This window comes from Mus caroli, chromosome 16 (assembly GCF_900094665.2).
Source record: "Mus caroli chromosome 16, CAROLI_EIJ_v1.1, whole genome shotgun sequence".
Classification (NCBI taxonomy): domain Eukaryota; kingdom Metazoa; phylum Chordata; class Mammalia; order Rodentia; family Muridae; genus Mus; species Mus caroli.
Genome location: NC_034585.1, coordinates 31,999,482 through 32,022,737, shown reverse-complemented (window position 1 = coordinate 32,022,737; position 23,256 = coordinate 31,999,482). Strand labels below are relative to the sequence as shown.

Below are 23,256 nucleotides of genomic sequence, written 5' to 3'. Positions count from 1 at the left end.
AAGTTAATTTTTCTTTAAAACAAAAACATAAGGCAGCAGAAATTGGGAGGATATTTTTAAAATGTTATATAACCATATGTGATTTTATTTTATTTATTCTTGTCTATCAGTATACAAAAATTTCTCCTTTATAATAAAGAAAAAAAAAAAAAGAAAGATCTTAATAAAGGCTTCCTTAAGTCTTCTACAAAATTTAGGCAAAAGAAGCCGATAATCTGGTTCTAGCAAACAAATAATAGCTTTTGCTCTGAAAATAGTTAACAATTAAAGAATAATTACCAGAGTTAATAGTTGTCAGGGAAACCCCAAAAGTCTTTCTGAATTTATCACTGTAGAGCATATTAAACCCTAGATTTTGAAAATGTTCCTCTACCCGCAACTCTTCCTCTCTCATGAGTGCCTGGGAAAAGCCTTACCTTCAGACTCTAGTTTCTCCGCATTGATTGGGCTGGTTGGTGACCCTGTTGAAGATTTCCTGCCACTGAGCCCTGAGATCATTGCCATAGAGGACAGTCTCCCGATGGCTCTCACAGCATTGCCCGTTTTCTGGAAAAGAGATACGGAGGTTGGACTCAGGCGGTGTCCCTGGTTCCAGTTTGCAAGTTCTGATCAGAGATGAAGAGCCCAGGCTGGGAGAAGCAGCCACTGGATGCAGGGCCTTTGGAGTGAGCCCAGCCTCTCTCTCCTCACACTGTCAGCGTGTCCGAAGATGTTCAGAGAATGGAATGGGTTCTGGAACTGATGTGCGAGTTAATGTGACTAAACAAGGTCAACATGAGACAAAAACTCTTTTCATACTGTGCTTCAACTCCCATAAAAGGGATAGTTTATATAAAGCAACTGCAGCCTGAGACAGCTCCAAAGACTTATTGCTGACTGGGCCCAGTGGGGCTGTTCCTCATAAAACAATGCCTGCAATAGGATTTCAAGTGGTCAAAGAGACAGTTACTACAGACCCCACGGGTCCAGGAAAATGAAGCAGTGCTCGTATTATTGATCTTGGGCAAGCCACTTGACCTCTCCAGGCTTCAGTTTCCTTCTAAGAAGGGGTCAGGCAGGATGGTCTCCAAGGTCCCATTTAGTTCTGTTTATGATTGAGATACTTCAGAGATTGAGGGAAAACCCAGGCTGGCCCCAGCGCCAGTTTATGGTTGCCCAGTGGAGCTGTTCCTCCCCAGGGTCCATGCTGGTGTCTGAGACAAACACCCAAATGGGCCACTTGGGAGAGGGTGAAACTTTTGCTGACCAGTATAAGGATCTGTCATATGACATCTACGTACTGTGAAAGTTCTGTGTTCCCATATGTTGCCTTTCCTGTGTGGACCGCATATTCTGCTAGCGAAACCGCTTTCTTCCTGGATTAATTTAACACACTCAGACATTTCAGTGAAGCCTCACAGGCTGACTGCCTGGAAAGTCAGTGTTTTCAATAAAAAGACTGGTTATTTCAAAAGTCAAGAAATTCAGAATGTTAAGTAATCATGCAAAAGCATGTATGTGTCTTCAGCAGAGACCTGCTGTTGCAATCATAGCTGCATTTCCAGTCTGCACTCTGCCCTCCTTGTTAGAACCTATTTTTATCCACTTTGGACAAACAATCAAACTGGCCCTGATATCTGGCCATCAATATCCTCCTGCACACAGCATGGTAGTGTGTGGGTATGTTCCTGGCTCTCTGCTACCACAGAGAACAGAACCCAGAGTTCCCAGGTAGGGTGACGAGACAAGGTACTGGCCCAGCAGAAGGAGAACATGTGGCAGTCCTCAGGCACCCCCGATGATCTGGCTGATGGCTTTGTAGGTCGCAGTGTGAGAAATCCACCTGTTCTCATGGGGACCTACCTTGTCCTGGGAACTGATAAGGTGGCACCCATCTCAGTGGAGTCAAGATCATAGCAGCTCACTCCCTAATCAGCTGATCCCTCCCTTCTCACACACTGGTTTGTTCTGGGCTTAGTGTTGAACCCAGAGGGTTCCTCCCAGCAAGGCCAGTTCTCCGACCACTCATTGCTCTATGACTTGTCCAAGTTAGCTCTTCCTTCTCTGAGGACTGGTGTCCAGATTTTCAATGGAATCAGTATTTGTACTCTTCTTGTAGCTCTGGTTTTCCCGAAGGATTTCTTATTCCTGCTTAGGAATGGGTAGCAGCACCCCAGCCCTCTGCCCTGAGCCCACCGACTCTGATTCCAGACAGGTGGAGTGGGGTTTGTTGGGATTGTATTCACTGCACGCTGTGGAGAGATGATGCCTTTCTTCTTTCTTGGTTTTATTTTGTAACTAATGTTACTAATACGAGCTTATCAGAAAGAGGCGAGCAAAAAGTCCAGTGTTTCAGACACGGAGTAGCAAATACATTAGGCACAGACACTGTCATGTGGCCAGCAAACAGAGACATTCACTTAATTTCTTAAGTGGGAATATTTGCAAGAGCTTAGTAAGGAAAAATAGTAGACACCAGAATTCATTCTTTGGAAAGTGCTTTCTGGAAACCAACAGAAAGGATGTTGGCACTGTCTAGTCAACTTGCATGTCCCTGAGCTGAAACCTGATTGTGGCTTCACGGAGACCTTTGGAAATTTTGGAACAAAAATCATCAGAGCCAAGTTTCAGTTCTTGAGCCTGTTTCGAGAGACCTGCTTTCTTTGTTGGAGGACAAGGTTGGCTAAGGCTGTGATCTTGGCAGGCAAAGTCTGTCTAGGCCTCCCGAACATAGTCCCAATTCCCTAGCTCTTGGAGAGCCAGCTAGGATGACCAGGACAGGTGGCTCACCATTGTTCATCTCCCAGGATTAGGGTCTTTCAGTGCTAATGGCAAACGATGTCCAGTAAACTTAGGCAAACTGGTCACCCAAGCACTAGCCCGTAAACATCTTTAAAACAGCCTCAGGATGACAGGGCCTCTGACAAGTATATGATGGCCAAGAGTTGTCTATATTTAGCCGGGTGTGGTGGCGCATGCCTTTAATCCCAGCACTTGGGAGGTAGAGGCAGGTGGATTTCTGACTTTGAGGCCAGCCTGGTCTACAAATCGAGTTTCAGGACAGCCTGGGCTATACAGAGAAACCCTGTCTCGAAAAACAAAACAAAGCAAAACAAAAAAGAGATGGCTATATTTATATTTCTATATTAAAATATAAGCAGCCTTATTAATATTTCTATATTAAAATATAGAGCAGTCTGTATTCATGTATTTATATTAAAATATAGAGCAGACTCTAATATTTTTCCCCTTTATTTTTATACACATTTCTGGGGTCTCTGCAGTTTCTAGAAAATAAATGCATCTAATTTTAGGCCGTTAATTCCCACTTTTCTTTCTACTCCCACTCCCACACCCAGCCTTTTACATCTAGTTAGCAGACAGAAGCCCTGCTATCCTCCCAAACTCACCCCAATCGCTACACTTCACATACATGGCTTGGCACTAGGCTTTCAGTATGAACTGAAAACATGCCTTCTTTCAGAACTTTACCCAAAGACCAATGATATGATTTAGATACCTGTGCCCCACTTAGTCCCGCAAGGAGAGATTTGTTACCAGGTTAATTCCCTGTTTTGGGGACCTTTTATCAGAATAGGGGAGTTGTTACAAGGTTCCTTCTCGAGTTGGCATGGACACATGTGCCCCATGCTCTGTCCCCCTGGATAGCCCACTCTAGTCCTCTCTGTCCTGCTGCACATTCCCTTGGCTGCTCTGAGACAGAGCCCCCTATTTCTGGGGGAGCCAAGGTTCTGGAATTGGAGTTTAAATGTGGAAAAGATTTCCCTAAGGAAGCAACTTAACAGCAGGTCAGCACAGCTGAACTGTTCCCAGTGAAATTAAGCCCGGGGACATGTTGAGTGAGATTTTTGTGGTCTAATTTGTGTGCAATTTTGCAGAAAAGTCATTTCCAAATGTTTTCACTGAAATTAGAAAAGGGAAATGAGGTTCTTTTTCTAAATTTGATCCTTACCCTTCTAGAAAAGCCTATGGCCAGTAAAAGGCAAACCCAGAGATAAGGGCTGAGCTGTGAGGTGTGGTTCCCTGCTGCAGAAATGGAACCATTCTCTCCCACACCCACAGCTCCTCTCTGTGCCCATGCCCTGGGCTTAGCACCTGCCTGGCTTAGAGCCATTTACAGATAATTCTGAGGTGACAGGGCTGCTCTAGTTAAGTGCCCCATGCAAGGAAGATCCAGTTAGACCTGCTTCTTTGAAGGTTGCCCTTCTCTTCCTGTCTTTCCAGAAGAATTCTCCGGCATCTGATGGGCAGAGGACCATTAACAAGGCAACTTTGATTTTGTAGATACCTTAAAAAAATTAAGTCTACTTCCTACTCTGACCTACAAGGCTCAGGTGGTAAGAGAGACGGGTGTTCTAACCTACCTTGCATTTGGGAGAGTCAGGCGATCAGCCCAATCCTTTCAAGCAAGAACTGACCTCCCTGTAGCAGAGCTGTTGTGTGCTCAGGATACAAGTCCCTGAAACCCTTCAGCTGCAGGCTCTTGTGGTCTCTCCTCAGCTCCTAATCCATGTGTTAGGTTGTGTTTTCTAAGTAAACTGTGGTTAGTCACATGTGTTATAGCGACCAGTGTTCCGTGGACTCCTTTCTCCCATCACACTGGCAAAGTCTCAGTCTCCCAGCCCTGGATCTCCAGTTAAAGGCTCTGCCTTTATGTCCAGCCCTACATAGTTTCCACCTGCCATTTCCTTCTGGGCTTTAACTATGGCCCCTACTAAATTCCTAGCTCCTTCCCCTAAACATTCTTATAACTGTCAACTCCAGTGGAATGGCCCCTTCTCTACCCATACTCACATATATGTGTAAGGATAATCTTCTGTGTTCTGTGTGGAAGCATCGCCTGCCAATAAAAAAGCTGATGGTCTATTAGCTTAGGCAGGAAATAGGAGGAGGGCATTTCAGTAGGGAAAGGAGATTCTGGGATACAGTGAGGTGCTGGAGGAGATTCACCCAGAACTCTGAGGAGACATTGTATGAAACTGAGGAGAGGTAACCAACCATGTGGCAGTGGCAGGACTTAGCACAAACATTATCTAAATTATGAGCTAGTTAGGAAACGAGAAAATGCTTAAGGCCTAAGAATTTATTCATAATTAATTAAGTCTCAGAATTGTTATTTTGGGAACGGGGGGCACGATGGTAAAACCCTCGGCTACATATATGGTCATGGGGCTCTGCGGATCATTTGTAACTCCTGCTGTGCTTGCATTCTTTTATTTGACGTTGCTTTGGTTTCCCACCGAACTGTACATCCCTTGGGTATGGAAACCATGTCCTCTACAGAAACCCAGGAGCTTTACAACTCCAACCGCGATGAAAGAAAGAGTCAAACAGATGGACAGGCTGCTAAGTGCCCTGGGGCTTGGATGACAATGTCACCATCTTGTTATTAGAGGCAGTTAGTTCTGTTATTGTTATAGCTGTATACTTTGGAGCCAGATTTCAGGCTCGATTCCTGGCTTTTCCACTGAGCCCTGCAATTCTGGATGATGCCCTCTCATCTACTCTCTTTCCTGGTTTGTCTGTAAAGTGAGGACAATAATAGCTACGATGGTAAGATTTAAAAGCAATGCACAGGCACATTTGTAATGTTTAATACTTATTGTCAAATTGTTACGATCTAGAAGCATCTAGGAGACCAGCCTCTGGGCACACTAGTGAGGGGTTGTCTAGATTAGGTTTGCGTCTGGATTTGCCTGTGAGAGATTATCTCGACTAGGTTAATTGTGGTGAGGAGATCCACTTACTATGAGCAAAACTGTTCCACAGGCTGGGGTCCTAGACTGAATATAAAGAAAGCAAGCTGGCAGTTCACTAACCTGTTTCATCCTTGCAGACACAAGGTGGCCAGTGGCCCTTGTCTCCCGACACTGACTTTTCCACCACAATGGACCAGGCCTCAAACCCCGAGCCAAAATAACTCCTCTCTCTCTTAAGGGTGTTTCATCATAGCAAATGGGAAAAAAACCTAACACATACATGAAATCCTTTGAATCAGCTCTGATCCATAGCCAGCCTTCCTTCCATCCATATTAGCTACAGGTAGGATTGCAGAATGTCCCTGTGTTCCAGGTACTGTCCTAAAGACCTTCAAAATTTCTCTCATGATTTTTCACAATTTCTCATGCCAGTGCTACCCTCACATGACACATAAGAACATGAATCCACAGCAAAGTTAACTCCCTTGCCTAAAGCTACCTTTATTTCCTCTTTGGAGCATGCATCCTCCCTCCCTCTCTCACAAGGAAGTATGTAACAAGGGTCCCAGCTTCTCCAGGACTGCTAGATACCCTTCAAGGTCATGGTGCTCACTGAAAGCCAGGAAGACATGGCCACTAGCAGTTTAGCCTGGTTGAGGGGAGGCTGCACAAGGCCTCTGGAGACAAAGCCAAGCAGGTCAGGAGCTTCCTCTGAGCTAAGGACTTTGTGCTCAAGGATGTTAGTAACTCAGCACCTTAATCAATTGTCCCACTGGACACAGGTCATTGCAGAAACAAATTCAACCTTTCATGGAGTGAAGCTAGGATCACAGGATCACATGGGCTAGGATGAAGCTGATCTGAGGAGCAGCATCCTAGAGTGAAGCTAGGGCTACCTGGACCAGAATGACCCTAAACTGAGAGCAGCATCCTACCCCACTGAGCCCACATTACCTGCCACTTCCTTCTTGCCATGTATTTCTTCATCCGGTCCTTGGACAGCTTCTTGGCCTCCATGTTCTTGGTGTCTTTCATCAGCCATGGGTGCTGAAGGCACTGGGTGCAGTCCAGACGGTTTCTGATGGAGGCAGAAATCAGAGGATTTCTGAGCAGGTGGGGACCTCAGAGATGACAAATGGGATGACATCTGTCCCAGGTTACATGGGACACAACCCAGGTCTGCTTGGATCACACACCATGACCAGGGGCACTGTGTACTTGCCCTTTTACCCACTTGGTCTGATTGCACTGACTGGACCCAGCCCAACCACCATCAGATTCTCAATCTTTGTGGTCCAAGAGGGTCAGGGTTATAAAGCAGACAAGCCCAGCACCATGTTCCAGGGAGGTTTGTCCTCCTGCTGGTCACATGCGGGCCTGACCCTTTGGTCTCCGAAAATAGTGATGAGAGTGGAACACTAAGACAAACCTGCAAGAATCACTGAATGTTCATGCATTATACTGTGGCTGAGTATCAGAGTTTCCTGTCACGATCCAAAGAGATGGGTCCTATACGCAACATTTAAGCCACAGCAGCCTAAGAACTACATTTCATCTTTCTGAGAGCTTTTGGAATCTGGGAACATTTCAGGGGCATCACTTTACTTGCAACATGACTAAGTCCAAAGAACTACATGCTAACGCAGAGGAAAAGTGGCTAGAGAGAAGCATGTCTCAGTGTGTGTGTGTGTGTGGGGGGCTTTTAGAGAGCGGGATCATGATGTTTTAAGCTGACTTACATCCTTTTAATGTCTACATTTTGCATGTATAAATTTATCACAGACATTTAAAAAACGACAGAAAGTGGTCTTTGGTGGAAGATACACTGGTTTTAAGGATTTAAAAGAATGTAACGTTTTATTCTATTTGATGAAGCTGGTTCTTTGGTGAGCCCATTTTATGATTAGAGAAGCCCAATACAGCCTGTTGCTAAGTCATTTTAAGAGCAGATGAGAAAACGAGGCACATACAATGCCTCATCTATCAAATGTGTGAATGAAGTTTCGTTTACAAAAGCCATCCTTGGGCCAAAGTTATCAGAAGGGCACTATCTATCTTGGGAGTAGGAACCTTCACCTTGGAAGGAAATCCAAACTCCCACAATATCCAGATTCTTTTTTGGGTCAGGATTACTCCTGCACAACTGTGGCCACTAAGAGGCAGGGACTGCACTGTGAGGAAGTGTGGATATCACCTGGGGAGTCCAAGTCTGGGAGGCTCAAGAGGATTCCGATAAATGGGCATTTGGAGACCCAGATGCAGCCATCTAAGAGGTTCTGCAAGAGCCTCCCTCCCGTAGCAACCAATCTGTGTTCCCAGAGTGGGAGGTAGCAAGCTACAGCCCAGAGAGCCACAAACCAGGTGGACAAGTAGAAACCAGGTTGTGAAATCACCTGCTAGCTCGACACTTCTTGCCTATCCCTGGAGGTGGCTGCCTCTCGCCTGCTCCAGCCACACTACCTATGTCAACACCACCCTTCTTGGCATGGTCCCAACTATCCCCTATTGTCAAATCCCACTCAGAGCTGGGGGTAGAGTTGGGGTACTGGGAACAGGCTCTGCCTCTGGATGCTCACTTACAGAATGGTTCCCTAGAGCTCCCTATCATGGTATCTCTCCTGAGGAGCAGCAAAGCCGCTTACCTTCTGGTTTAGTTTAGCTGACTCCACTCACCTGGAGAGATAGACCAACAAGCCATGTAACCCCTGCCCAGCTCTTCCACCTAGCCTCACTCCAACTACGCTAAAGGCTGTTTGTTTCACCGTTCTTCACAGCTTGCCATCAAAGGCAGAGGCATCCCAGCATCCATTGCTCACCAATGTGTTGTGTGTTAGAAGAAACTGGGCCATATCTAAGGAATGATTTCAAAGTGAATGAAACACCAAGCCAGAATAATCAGTGGATATAAAGAGGCCCCTCCAATGGGTCGTTAACTATTTTTGTTATTTGCGCTTGCAAGTTAGGCAGGCATCCCCCCGACCCTCACTGTGAAGAGGGCCTGTGGAGTCTACAGGACTCTGAGGGCCACAGCCAAACAGACTATAAAAGGCCAACCACCACAGAAAAGCTGTTGCTTCCCAAGACCCTTCCTTGCTCAGGGGTCAACAATCCAGTAGGGTTTCTATGTTTCTAAAGTGTATGTGTGTGTGTGTGTGTGTGTGTGTGTGCGCGGGGGGTGGGGGGTGGTGGTGGTGTGGAATGCCTTGTGCCAGGAAGCAGGAACTACTCCACGCAACCACTGGCTGAGCCCTCACTGGACACTCCTTCCTCTTCAGGGAACACAGGACTGGTGTAAGACCAGGAAGGAGGAGCTTCACAGATACAGGAAAGCCCTGCCTCCCAGGACTAGCCAGAGGCTGACGAGACTGCCATCCCTGCTCATTACTTCATATCTTTCTTCAGCAAGTTACTGATGAAATCCTTTGCGTCATCGGAGATCTCATCGAACGCCTCATCATCGAAGTCCCAGGTGGCTGAGGTGACGTTGGCTAAGGTCTCGTTATCATTGTCACCCATGAAGGGGGAAAGTCCGCTGACCCTGGGGAGAAGAGAAGGAGAGCAGGAATGAAGTGGGGCTGGGCTGGGAGGGGTGGGGCAGGACTCCTCTAATAGAGTGCGGAGATCAAAGGTGAGGCCTGGCCCTGCACTCCAAGCATACACCAGATGGCTTTCACACCTGCCTTTCCTCTTCCTCTTGGAAGAGGAAATCCACAGGGCTTCTGTATCTCTCCTCAGTCACTCATTGCATCTAGGGGTACCCCCAAGCTTTATATCAATCACCTGTGAGGTTGATGTGGGAGATTGACCTGAGAAACCCCTCCCTCCCCTTCTTCTATCCTGATCTCAGGTTGGCCCTCACCCCTTATAGACCCTTTAGTGGGTCCATTCCTCCCATCTAATATATATACTCTTCTCTAGTCTCCTACTTTATAACCTCCAGCTCCGGGTATTGGGGGAGGCACCATACAAGGATGGCTCATCAAATATTAGCTCAATAAGCATGAGGGCTTTCAGTCGGTGAGGAGATGTGGGCTGCCTATGGCGTTTATGTCACACTGGAACACAGGCTACATGGCAGAGGACAGAGTGCAGCCACTTTGCTAGCTGAGTGACTGAGCCTGGGCATTATCCCTAGTCCCATTATCTCTAGACCACTTTTTCTTTGTGCTCTAAAATAGTCTCTCAACTCTGTGGTCCCTGCCCCCTCTTCATCAGCAGTAGGCACTGAGCACACGTTACCACCTGCAGTGTAAAGATCTGAAATAGATGAACTCATTTAATCTTCACATTGCCCCGGAACACAGGTAATCTTCACTCCTTCATTATATAGCAATGGCAAGTGAGGCCCAGAATTTGCTAGGTAGCCTGCCCATAGATTCCCAGACATTGAGCTGTGCAACTTGGTGCCTGGGTCCCCAGGCCCACCCTTGACTGCTGCTGCATGCTCATATTTCCATGCAGATTAAGGAGCTGCATGCATCGCACTGGCCCACCGGGCAGTTTGCATCAGGGTTCATCTGGTGTCATGTATAACCTACAGGTCTAGATAATCTCTACCATCTCCCCATAGCCTAAGCCAAACACAATGTGGAAGGCAGCGGTCTCAAAGTCAACCAGAACACACTGTACTCACTTGTGACCTCTATGCACCTCTTCTGCAAGCCAGCCATCCCCTCACCTTGCATGTCAACCTGCACAGCCACCTGGAATCCCACCCTGAGATGAACCTCAAGTCTAGCATTCATGCTCTATTGCTACCATCTTGAAGTTGTTAACAAGGCTTCAACAAATAGCCCCGCCTCTTCAGTCTGAAAAGTATATACTTAGCCCTCTCCTGACCCTGTCTGAACCACATGAAATATATTTAGGGCCCTCTTAAGTCAGGGTTTTATAAACATCCTTCTTCCAAATCCTTATTAATCCACCATCATAAACAACAATGCACTGACAGCTGCTGGAGCTGCTCAGCATTCAAAAGACCTCAGCTCATGAAATCTGCTTGTACCCGAACACTGTGCTTGAACAACACCCACTTGAAGCACTGGGAGAAGGCTGGCCATGGGAGAAACCCTCTGCTGAATAGAGAGCTGGTGGGTGTGGATTTTCTCACTCTAGTTAATATACTTGTGGTTTTGAGTAACACTAAACTATTGCAGATAGCTTTTCTTAAGCAAGATGCTGACTTAAGTCCATGAGGGCAATCTAAATCGTTTTTGGTCATGTACCCAAGAGGGCGTGAGTAAGAGGTTACCGGTCCTTGAGTTCATATTGTTATGTGCTACTCCATTTTGATACCATGGTGACTGGGGTGGGTTGCCTGGGGACCTCAGCTCCCTCCACCTCCGTGTGATGTGTATGGCCTAAGCAGGCTCCACCAAGATACAGCCTGTCATTGCTTGTGAGTGCCTGCTTTTGCTTGCCTTTACATATTCTGTTTGAAGCAAGGAGGGGCAAAGTCCTTTGGTGTTCCAAAAAGACAGCAAGAAGAACAAACAGCGGTGCTGAGGAATGCAGAGAGGGCCCCTTCTGCATGCCTCCTTTCCTAATTAGGACTTGGAATCCTGCAGAGATAGGTCTTAATTGCTGTCCACAGTGCAGGCACAGGGAGCCCCAGCCTCTGGCCCTGGCTGTGCTCCTGCCTGGCAGCACATCTCTCTGAAACACTCTGTCTTGCCCAAGTCCCCTCTCACCCAAGTTCCCTTGGAATTTGAAACTTACAATACTGGTACATAGAGCATGATGGATAAGGTAGAATTAGTGTTTCTGATTATATTTCTGCTTCAGTAGGTAGTGTAGTGCAGGTTAGCCTCGAACTCACGATCTTCCTGCTTCGAATTTACAGATACTGGAATGGTGTATAGAGCTATGCTTAGTTTGAAGTTTCTATTTTTTTTTTCTATTTAGGACTTTATTGCTAGAATATGTATATAGGTCATGTGTGTTTTTATATTAGGGGAAAAAACCAAACTATTAACCTGCTAGCAAATACACTAATGCTATAGCACATTCCCAACCCCAGTGTTACATCTTGTTTTAAATCAAAGGACTTATCAGTCTTCATAAAATCGCTATCTGTCTGGGCAAGTTCTTGGATTCTTGGTTTCTCTCTCAAGGATGTGGATTCTTGACATTCATTCTCAAGTCTGAGTTGTGAAACTTATACTTGAGGGTGTTCTAACTGTGCTAGGCATCCAACTGGGCCCTAACGAGTGCTATAGCAGGCTTCTTGCTCTTTTGTTTTGTTTTGAGACAAGGGTTCTCTGTGTAGCCTTGGCTGTCCTGGAACTCACTTTGTAGACCAGGCTGGCCTCGAACTCAGAGATCTGCCTGTCTCTGCCTCCCAAGTGCTGGGATTAAAGGTGTGCGCCACCATGCCCGGATAAAGCAGGCTTCTTTCATTCTGCTGGATTCCCCGGCCCCGGCTGCTTAATTCTCACTTGTTTTATGTATATGAGGGCCTGCATACATGTCTGTGTGACACATGTGTGCCTGGTGCCCGAAGGGGGCTAGGAGAGGATGTCAGAAACCCTGGAATTAGAGTTACAGAGGGTTGTAAGCTGCCACTTAGGTCCTGGGAACCAGGTCTTCTGCAAGAACAGCAAATGCTCTTAACTGCTGAGCCAACTCTTGGGCAAACTAATGGCTTATTTTTTTGCTTTTGTTTCTTTTATTTTTCAAGACACGGTCTGTCTGGGTAGCCCTGGCTGTCCTGGAACTTGCTCTGTAGACCAGGCTAGCCTCAAACTCAAACATAGGCGATCTGCCTGCCTCCTATGTGGTGGGATTAATGACACCATGTCTGGCATCAATTAATCCTTAGTTTCCCCACAGCGAACCCTGCTAGCCACCCTTGGGCTGGAGCCTGCTCTTCCCTCAGGGTGTGATGTCAGGAGAGTAGAGAGTGTGGAAATGTCCCTTGGACTACGCTTGCTCCATCACTGTCTTTAAAGTCACAGACGTGATCTGGCAGCAGTGGTAGTTAAGGGGCCACATGCCTGCCAGTGCTTCAGAAGGCTTTAGGTTCTATCCCATTTCAATCTTAAAGAATCCCCAGTGGACAATTTCAAAGAGCAGACTCATGGGAAGAACAGAGGACCAAACTGGGGATTTAACTGTGGGGTTTCTGGGAAGCAAAACCTGAAGATAGTGGCTGGATTTGGCAAGGGATCAGAGAGGCAGGGAATCAGATGGATTCCTGGGCTCAGCAGAGATGAGGGCAGCCCAGTCCCAGCAGTGTAGACAGAGGCTACAGCCTCACACCCCTCTTCCCTCAGGAGCATTTTCCTGACTTGTATACAGTGTTAGGGGAGGGCCACTGGCTCTTTGGAGTGTGGCAAGTACTTCACAAGGAGCTGAAGTGGGAGGGAGGTGTGGCTGACAGGAAGATGAGGACCACAGGTCAGAAGGGCAGGGATGAAGGAACAGGGTTGAGATGCTCAGGTAAGAGTGGCTCTCCTCAAGAGTATGGCAGAAGGAGAGCCAAGGAATCCCTCCCTTCAGGAGAATCATCTCAGAGATGCCATTGTTTCTGTGCAAAGATAGGAACTGCCCTAATTCCTGAGCTGGATTTTCCCAGAATTCCAGTTCCCACAACGAGGTTGGATACCCCTACACTGCCATGCGGTGCCAGTGATGTCCAGCAGCGTTCACTGTTCTTGAAGGGTGATCAGGAGAGCTTTCTCAACAAAGGTAGAAGAGGCCCGTGCGAACTGTTAAGACAGATGACCCAGCACTGAAGAGGTGCCACAGGGCACTTGAGGGTCTCTTCCAGTGGCAGCTTCAGTTCTGCACATCAGGGCTTAAAGGAAGCCATCATTTTGTAGGCTTCCGTTTCTGTTTTTAGGATCCCGTGTTCTGCTGAGAGAACCTAGCTCCAAAGAGGACCTCCCAGATTTGGATCAGCCCTTATGGAACAGTCCAAAGAACTGCCACAGCAAAGGGGGCAGCCATCAGGACACTGAGCTGGGTGAAGCCAACTTGCTGCCTCCCTCTTATCCCTCTCTTTACTCCTGACACAAAGTTATCTTCCATTTTTTTTTCAAATCCTTATTTCTTAGTCTTCACTTTAAAAGCAATCTAGTAAGCAATGTGTGTGTGTGTAAGATAATATCTACAATAATTGTTATTTTAAAACACAGTGCTCTCCTGACCCAGCAAGCCAAATTCCAGATAACATTTCCAGTGGAAAACACACAGCATTCTCTCTAAAAAAAAAAACCCACATGTGCCAGAAGGCTGTAACATTACGAACTGAACGCTACCTAAGGTCCTTTAGTACACTGGATTATGTCCACACAGTGGCATGCTGCAGAGCTTGGATAATGAGCCGTCCACAGTGGTGTGTAACAGTATGAATTAGACTGGCAGCATTGACTAAACGAAGCCAGTCACTTCCTTCTGAGTCCTTTCATGAAGTCCAGGAACGGACAGAACTGACCGGAGCCCTAACTTCAGAAGAAAGGATGGTGCTGTCTCCCTGGACAGTGAGCACGAGAGGACCCAAGGTCTGCAGGATCCTGGTTGGATTTGTTTCTCTGATTCAGTGTGGGACACAGGAATGTGCACGTTGTCAACATTTACCAAGCAGTCCCGTTACAGCTGCGATTCATCCTGGTTTGTCTGGGACCATCCCCATTTCTGTGCTCAAAGTCCTGTACCCTAGGAAACTATTCGTTCTGGGCAAAATGGAACACTTGGTCAGGTGCCCAGACCATGGTAAGTGGCCAGCAATGCTGCTTCCGTGGCACCATGCACTTTGATGTCCAATACAATCAAACCCCTGCCACCACCCACTCTGCCTTTGTGCTGAGATCAGACCCACCTTTGTGAAAGCAGCAGATCAGCTGATCCCCATGCCTCCCACAGTAAGCAATGCTTGCTGCAAGTACTGGGTGCAAGCTAAGCCAAAGCGGCACCGGCGGGGTCTGGCCAGAGTGAGCTGACCAAATGGAGCTTCTACAGGGCTCCATGTTTCACTAGGGCCCGAGATCAAAATGAGCTCTGGTTGGCCCAGAAGCCACAGGAGAGAGAGGCCGAGAGCTCAGGGCTCTCTCTGTTCTTCACTTAGCCAGGAACATGAAGAAAGCATGCAGTGCAGTGTCCTTAGTCGCTAGTAGCTCCTCCTAGAGAGCACAGGGGAAGGCAGAGAAATGCATGGGCTCTACTCTGGCCTGGAGGGGGGTGACACTAGACAGGGAAGGCAGGGACTCTGTGGTACAAATGCTATAGCACAGGTCTAAGTGAACAAGGTTGTCCTCACAGGCCACCGTGACGGTAACACTCTGAGGACATAGAAAATCCCACCACACCAAAGCTTTTCTAATAGTGCTTCGTAAATCAACTGGATACTAAGAGTCACCGTTCACCCTGGGGGCCGAAGATCCCAAATGTCTTAGATTGCTTTCTTTGAGAGCCTCCTTAAATTCATTAAAAAAAAAAAGATATGTATGTGTGTTTGTATACACATGTACCTGCATGAACACGTGTGTACCATATGTGTGCAGGCACTCGTCACAACTAGAAGGTGGCTTTGGATCTCCCAGAACTGGAGTTGTAGGCAGCTGTGAGCTGCCTGACTGGAGGTGCAGGGTAGAAACAGAACATGGGTCCTTTGCAAAAATAGTAAATGTTCCTAACCACTGAACCATCTCTGTAGCCTTCTTTAATTTTCTATGCAAAATACTTAATTTTCCCTTTGTCTTAATACAAATATACATATGCATATATTTTGAAACAGGGTTTCATGCAGTCCAGGATGGCTATGTAGCTGAGGGTAACTTTGAACTTCTTATTCTCCTGTCTCCATCTCTCATGTGCTGGGGCTGAAATATGTTCCACCATACCTGGATGCTTTTATGCAACAGTGAAGACTGAGCTTACTATCCCATGCATCCTGGGCAAGCACGCTCCTGACTGAGCTATAATCCTGACAACAATATTTTTAACAATTAAATGTATGCCACAGCTTTAGGGACTTATTCCACACCTGCACGGTGGCACACAAGTTCAAGGGCTGCTTCTAAGGCTTTAGTGACTGTGGCCCGAAGCTTCAGCACAACCCAACAAAAGGCACATGGAGGTGAGTTACTCCAAATGTAACCTTGGACAAACACTATGGGTGCCCTGGTCCTGTTATACGTGGAGCGACTCAGGCATTGCCACAGATTCAGGTATATTATGGGTTGCCAAGCACTGGTGTATACTGTTGGCTTCTCCTCCTTCCCTCTAGCATTGCTAACTCTGATTACTGTATTGATTTCTGTTGTCTGTTGTTCCCATATAAGCCTTTCCATTAAAAGTGCCTATTAATCAGTACATGTACTGGAGTGAGAGACATGGAGGGACTGTGGTGTCCACCCTGCGAGGATGGGCTCCTCTCTTCAGATGACAGTGAAGAGGCACAGCATCCCATCTGGGTTCCCTCTCACCTCATGACCCTGACCAAAGCCCCCAGGTGGCCAGCACTAGGGACAGTATAGCACCCAGGTGGGGAGATCTTTGTGTGTGGCACTAGATGTAGCAACAGAGGGTGGTGCAGGGTACTCACTCACTGGGAGCCCAGGAGCAGGATGGGCTGGCAGAGGTGGGAATGGGACCGGCAACCTATGACCCTTCTGCTTGGAGCATGTGGTCTCCCATGGCTCACGCTGGCCTCTCCCTCACTGTCTCCCCACCCCAGCAAGAGCCTTGGGACTCACAGAATATAGCAGATGACCCCGATGCTCCACATGTCTGTGGCGTAGCCGATGGGCTCATAGTTGATCACTTCAGGAGCCACAAACTCTGGGGTCCCAAAGAGGACCTTCAGAGACCCAGCGTTCTCTGAAACCAGAAGACAGAGGGGTCAGTTGACAGTGTATCACAGAGCTGGGAAGGCCCTGCCCTTGTTTGTGTAACAGACACACCAAGAAAGCCAACAAGCCATAAACCCACCTTAAATACCTAGAGTTGGGGGGAAGAGGCCATTAAAGTACCTGTCCCTGAGTGGTGCTTTCACAGGCCCACGTCTCTAGCAAGCTAGTCCCGCAAGGTAGGGATTGTGACTTGTGCTCAGTGACCTCAGGTAGATGGTGACACTAACATTCGCTGTGTCTAATGTTCTTTGTTGCCAAAGTCACAGGGATTTCTCTCTCTGTTGGGTAGTTCCTTTGTCCTTTAAAGGATTTTCATAGCTTCACATTCTCATTAATACTAGGAGATAGGGACAATGTGGTGCCACTCAGGACAAAAGGGAGGTAAGTGCAGGAAAGTGAAGTCCAGTAGAAATGGTCAGAACATGGACCCAGATGGTCTGATTGCTGGTCCATGTTCTCCGTTCCCCCCATCCACGGCCTCTCCTATTTATTCTAAACCTCCTTTTCTCCTCTCCAGCTGCTTGGACAATAGTCACAGGGGCCTAAACTCCACAGTGGTATATCTTGGCCATAAAGGAGCAGAGATGCCCATTGGTGGTCCAGTCCAGATAGGAGATGCCAGCAATGGTTAGGCTTTGGCTTGGGAGTCACATCTGATCTGGTTCAGCACTCCCAGACCCATGCCAATATTCTAAACAAAAACCTTAGCGGTCCGCTGCCCCACTCCAGCCTGCACCTAATTCCTCCTGTGCATTTTAACTGCTTCCCTATTCTTTGGTTCTCAGATACAGCTGTTCCTACAGTGTCCCTCTACCAAGGAACGGGAACACTGTGTTCCTTGGGCTCTGTCGCTGCCAGCTCCTGAGGCCAGTGCTTCCCTATTTGTTCCACTCAGTGGTGGTTCCAGTCCAAAGGAAGGTCCTATGTAGTGGCCACTGTCCCTACTCCTCCTTGTGGCAGAAGAGAGTAGAACAGGCATATCTTCTCAGTATCAGGGAAGGCTCTGGCCATACTGTGCTGACTATCAAGCAAGTCCAGGCCTAGGAGGACCTCACTGAACCGTCAGTGTCCTCCAGATGACCGGCACAGCCTCACCCGGGACAGGGAGGTTTACTAGGCATTATCTCATCCAAGTATTTCTTGCTTCTCCAAGGGTGGCAGAATAAAGGCTGGCTCACTCCAGCCCCATGGCTGTGTATTAACAGAACAGTGTCTAGGAGGGAGGGAAGGATGCTGCTCGGTGAGAGAGCCAGAGAGCGGCAGAGGCAGGGTGGACACGGGAGAGGGAGGGACATGAGGCACAGCTGCTGACCATAAAGAATTCAGTGCCTGGAAAGAGGTTCTGATCACTCCCCCCTCCCCCATCTTCTTCCTGCTGAAGATCTCAGAAGCTGGGGATGAAATAGCAAGGCGCTGATAGCAGAGCATGCTGAGCTGGGTCCAGGGTCCCTATGCCCAGCCTCAGTATGTCACTGGCCCGTGGTTGGAATCTGCTGGACAAAGCTCTGGACAATCTTGTGTCCCCTAGCCTACAAATTCTTCATCTTCCTCCGAGTGAGGATAAATGAGACTGGTTATATATACATTTTCTTTGAATGTGAAAGAATGTAACATAATGCAGATGTGAGGAGCCATCACCACCAAAATGAGTTGTCACTAATGTCATCGTCATTATCATCATCATCATCACCAGCACCATTGCCATCATCACATATTCAGTGAAGGCCAAAGTACTTACTGTGTGTAAGGACTGTTTCTACTGTGTACTAGCAGCTTAACAACCCTATGGAGCAGGAGCTGTTAAGTCCCCTTATAGAAAAGGAACTTGGTTTAGAATGATACAGCAGCGAGTGGTATGGGCTGGATTTGAACCTGAGAAGTCTTACTGGTCTGGGACTTTGGCTCCGACATTGAACATTTCCGACATGCAGTGTGTAGGACACACCCAACCACTGCCACCACACAGTAGCAATGCTGGGACAGGTAGACAGGCCTTACCGAGTCTCCGTGCCAGACCGAAGTCAATGAGCTTGATCCTGGTGCCTGTCTTGTTGACACACATGATGTTCTCAGGCTTGAGGTCCAGATGCACAATGCCCTGCTTGTGGATGTACTCCACCCCTTCCGAGATCTGCCTCATGTACTTGATACACTCCCGCTCCGTCAGCTCGAAGTCCTCGTCAATGATACGCTCGAACAGCTCACCCCCGGACACGCTGTGAGAACAGAAAATGCACTGCAGTCACACAATAGGATGCTAGGGGACAGGATAGCAGGGTGTCCTGCCAAGGTAGGCCGGTGTGCCTGTGCGCGCACGTGTACGTGGTTGTGCATGAGCCAAGTTCCCACAGCTTTCCAGGCCCCATTCACTCATCTACACATACACCTATTAGGCTACTAGAGGGCTCAGGGAAGCACCTGAAATCTGGGGAGCCCTCAGGCCAGGCATGAAGGGGAAAATATGAACGAGCTCGCCTTATTTAGAAGGGTGATCTTTAGTAGTCTTTTTCTCTCATAGACCCTCACTGTGCCTTTTAGGTACAGGGAGCTGACATTTCAAATAGTCACTTCCTTACAGAATATAAGCATATACTTGTATAGCTGGGAACAGAAAACTATCATTGATAATGAGAATCTTCAATAAAGTTTCTGGTGTTGGTTGGACGTAGCCAATTGCATAGCAGTTATAATAGAACTGCTGACTGTGAGACTTCACTCTCTCCAGCCATAGCTAACTTGTCTTGCTAGAATGCCTTCCTTGCCTCTCTGCCTGGTAAACGTTGTGTCCTGGGTGTGTGCAATCCACTCCATGTCTAGAAGCCATAACTGGGCATCCACTGTTAACCTCAGGTAGCCAGCATATTGCCCCGTGTATATGCACAGCCCTGATGTCTGAGGTTTGCTGACTCCTCTGATCCCCCACCTCAGGCCTCCAGACCCACTTCTCCTGCCCACTCCTCAGAGGATTTAGAGCCCTACCCACGCTGACCTATGTGGCATCCAGGTGGCTGTAACCTGGCAGTTTGCTACAGTGGACTTTCAGTCCACTTCTAGTACTGTACATACAAGCTCCCCTATAGGGAGTCATCAAGAATGCACAGACCCAGGTGTGAATCCAATCTCTGAGTTTTAGAAGCTGTGACTTTGGACCAGGTAGTTCCTTGTCACTGATCTTGCAGGAGAGACAGACAAGAAGACGACAGAGCCTGTATACCTCCATCACTGTATGGCTCCTCTGGGAGAGCTGAGTACGGTAGCGGTTAGAGTACCCCTGGCCACTAGAAGGAGCTAGAATAGATACTTTAGAACCAACCAGAGAAGAAAGACCCTGCGTAGCCAGCAGGTGGTGCCTCTTGTCCTGAAGCCTTCATTTCTACTGATTTCCAGGAAAGCTCTAAGACAAACTCTATTGTCAGGCCGTAGCTACAATATCTTCATCTGTAAGATATGGATAATAACATCACTACCTGTTGAGTTAACACTATAGGCAAACTATGCAGAAGGGTACTAGCATGTTATATATCTTTTTTTTTTCCTTTTAAAGAGTCATTTAGATTTATGTTGAAAATATAGATTCTTGGGGCTGGAGAGATGACTCACAGGCTAAGAGCACTGGCTGCTTGTCCAGAGGACCTGGGTTCAATTCTCAGACCCCATAGGAAATCTCACAACTGTCTGTAAATGGAGCTCCAGGATATCCAACACCTTCACGCAGACATGCACGAAGGCAAGACACCAATGCATATAAAACAAATAAGTAAAATTTAAAATTATATATCTATATATACATATATGAGAAAATACAGATTCTTAATATCTTCCCTCAGAGATTTTCTTTTGTAAAATCTTAGAAGGAATCTGAAGATCCGTATTTTAAAAGTCCCTAGGTCACTTGAATGGCCAGACATGTCTGGGAAACCCTGGCATAGTCTACTTTAAATCCTGTGAGGCACTGAAGCTCAAGTTCTTGGCAAAGCCCTTCCCTACTTCTACACAAACGATACTTCCTTCTGAGGCTCTCCATGCCTTGTCCCTGAACTTTTTGAATCAAGCCTGTCTTGTCTCAGTTGCTCGTCCTCATAGCTGCATGAAGCCTGGCTCATCATCTCCAGGATTTTACTTGGCTCTGCCAGTATCTGGTACAAACAAGGTACACCCCCAGATAGCGGCCTCTAAGTTTAAAATGTGCTGAGAAAGCAGTCATTCTTTCAACTTCCAGGGGGGAGGTTCTGAGCAGTAAGTGTAGCTGTCTAAGCCAGGAAGTTCACAGGGCTGCATTTCTAGAGGTAGGTGACCTACTCATTATGGGTTCACGCAGGCTCACTTCTATTCAGCTGTATCAAATATATCTTTAAAGTTCTCCTTCAGTCACTTCCCGGTATGGAAGGAGCTGAGTACCAAGTTTCATAGTTCTGTCTGCTATCTACAGAAACGGGCCAAGCCGGTGCCAGATGAAATGTGTTCTTAATAAACTGATATCGAGTGAATAAATGAACAGATACTATCACCAACAGTACTCATCCCAAGGGGCCAAGCTCATCCCCAGAGCTGCAAGTCTGGGCAAGCTTTCCCCGGCAGCCAGAGAGGACAATGCTATCCAAGCCTTGGTACCTAGTCTCTACTCTTTGCCTCCTGGCAGCCAGTTGGATGCTCTTTTATAAATGTTGCTAACAGTGGAGCAAAGATGACATCAGTCACCGGTATCCAGTTGAAACTTCATATCGTCTCCAGGGCTCAGGGACCCATTACCACTTGGACAGTCCCAAGTACTTCCAAAAAGAGAAGCCCATGCCCAGGCAGCAGCCAGAAGGGCCCTTGCTCCTGTATGACTGGGGCTTGTCCAGAAACTAAAAGTCAGACAGGCTGCAGACATATTCTTCCTTATTTCCTACATATCTGAGGCTGGGACTCTGGAATACATTTAATTCCTCTCAATTGGCCTGCTGACTGTCAACCCTTTCTTTGTTTGTGGCTATATGCTGGACTAGGTTGGAAGGGATGAGCCTTGGTTCAGTTCCTATCACAGGGCAATCTTAACCCTCACCTCAATAGAGGCCGATCTGGCATCCATGCTTGTGAGACTCGCTCTGTCCGTGGGGGAGGAGTGGGGTGTGGGGATGAAAGCCAGACCAGCTGAAACCTCCTTACATTTCTCTGCTTTTTTTCCACCCAGCTTGCCAAGTCCCAATTCCAAGCTAAGTATGGTATTCTGCCCACTGGTGCTGCAGACTGCCCTTACCCAGGTTTGCCTGCCTCCTGCCACCCCTCCGCCCCTCTGTTGTGAACTTGCCTAAGGTTTAACTTCTAAAGATAAGACATTTCTCCACGTCCTCACGTACCCACACTGCACAAACTAAGCAATCCGCTCTAAAACAAATGTGAATTCTCAGTCCACAAAGACAGAGAGCTGTGACAGAGTCACAGGCAGGGAGGTAACATTCCTAAAAGGGGGTGGTGGTGAACCTGACCAAAAGATACTAATGAAGATATTCTCTGAGTCGTTTATGATTCCACGGAAAGTAGAATTCTACAGCCAAATGGGAGCCTTGATATTATTTAATCTAAATACCCTTTGGCTGGTAGGACCTAACAATTAAAAAAAAATCTCATTTCAGTAGTCAGAGAGCTTGAAGGCTGGCTTCCTGAGAATTAGAAAGGATTTGATCCACAGCAGCTACGTAGATGTTAAAATGCTCCAGGGCTACTTTTAAGTGGAAAACAAACCAAAATACAGGAAAAAGTCAACCTTTCACTCTTTTAATAGCCATCTATGGCCGAGCACTGAGCCTCACAGAACAATTCTACCTAATCCCACAGCATCCAGTGTGTGTGTGTGTCAGAGAGAGAGAGAGAGAGAGAGAGAGAGAGAGAGAACAGGCTCTTCACAGTGAAACTAAGGATTGTCAGAGCTGATTAACTTATTCAAGGTCACATCATGTGGGGTGCGGCTGGGATCTGCGTAAGGTTAACTGACTCTGATCTGCACTTTCAACCATTTGTGTCTGTCCCAAGAGCGCTTTCTGAGAGGAACATGTCTAATGTGAGGGGGGATGAGAAGAGGCAGCCATGGGGCCTGGTCCCTCCTGCGGAAGAGTGCCAGCCAGAGTAGAAAGCTTCTCGTCTCCAAAGAACTGATTCTGAAGCTCAGGCTGTGCAGCCTGAGGGTACCTTGAAAATCCTCAAATGAACATGCCCTTTCACCTTGTGAACTTTCATTTCTGGGACGGAGGCCATGGGTGTGCACAGGCATCATGGAAAATACGCATGCACAAGGTTGCAAGCAATGCTTGCAAAAGCGAAAGAGGCACGAAACCACCCGATCTCTTATCAAACGCAGATGGCTCAAATGCACACTGTGGTGTATGTAACCTGAGGTCCCTCAGAGTTCAGAGGACCCAAGGCTTGTGATATCAGCTTACTGAAAACTACCCAGTGCTGGACACTGAGTTCAAGGTACACATTGTGATAAATTCCAGGACAGTAAAAATGCAGATGTTATATCTCTGCTTGCATTTTTTAAAGAACTTTGGAAGAATATAAGAAACGCCCCCCCCACAATGATCTGCCTCTAGTAGTGTAGAAACAGGAAAGATGAATGAATGGATGGGAGGAAGACTGTTTTCTGTTTCCTTATCATTTTTAGTGTGACTTTATATGTTTTTTTGTTTTTTGTTTTTTGTTTTTGTTTTTTTTTTTTTTTTTTT

General features: G+C 47.1%; 1 protein-coding gene across 4 annotated transcripts in view; it reads right to left on the bottom strand.

Moving 5' to 3' along the window:
- The window catches only part of Mylk (myosin light chain kinase), a 253,275-nt gene that overhangs the window by 6,656 nt on the left and 223,363 nt on the right, over nt 1-23,256 (bottom strand). For all 4 annotated transcript variants that reach the window (XM_029470833.1, XM_029470834.1, XM_029470835.1 and 1 more), the window contains exons 26-30: nt 18,551-18,768; nt 16,397-16,520; nt 9,085-9,237; nt 6,654-6,777; nt 417-546 (exon numbers count right to left, since the gene is read on the bottom strand). In XM_029470833.1, the coding sequence (XP_029326693.1) occupies nt 417-546; nt 6,654-6,777; nt 9,085-9,237; nt 16,397-16,520; nt 18,551-18,768 (749 nt within the window). The remainder of the gene's footprint in view (nt 1-416; nt 547-6,653; nt 6,778-9,084; nt 9,238-16,396; nt 16,521-18,550; nt 18,769-23,256) is intronic.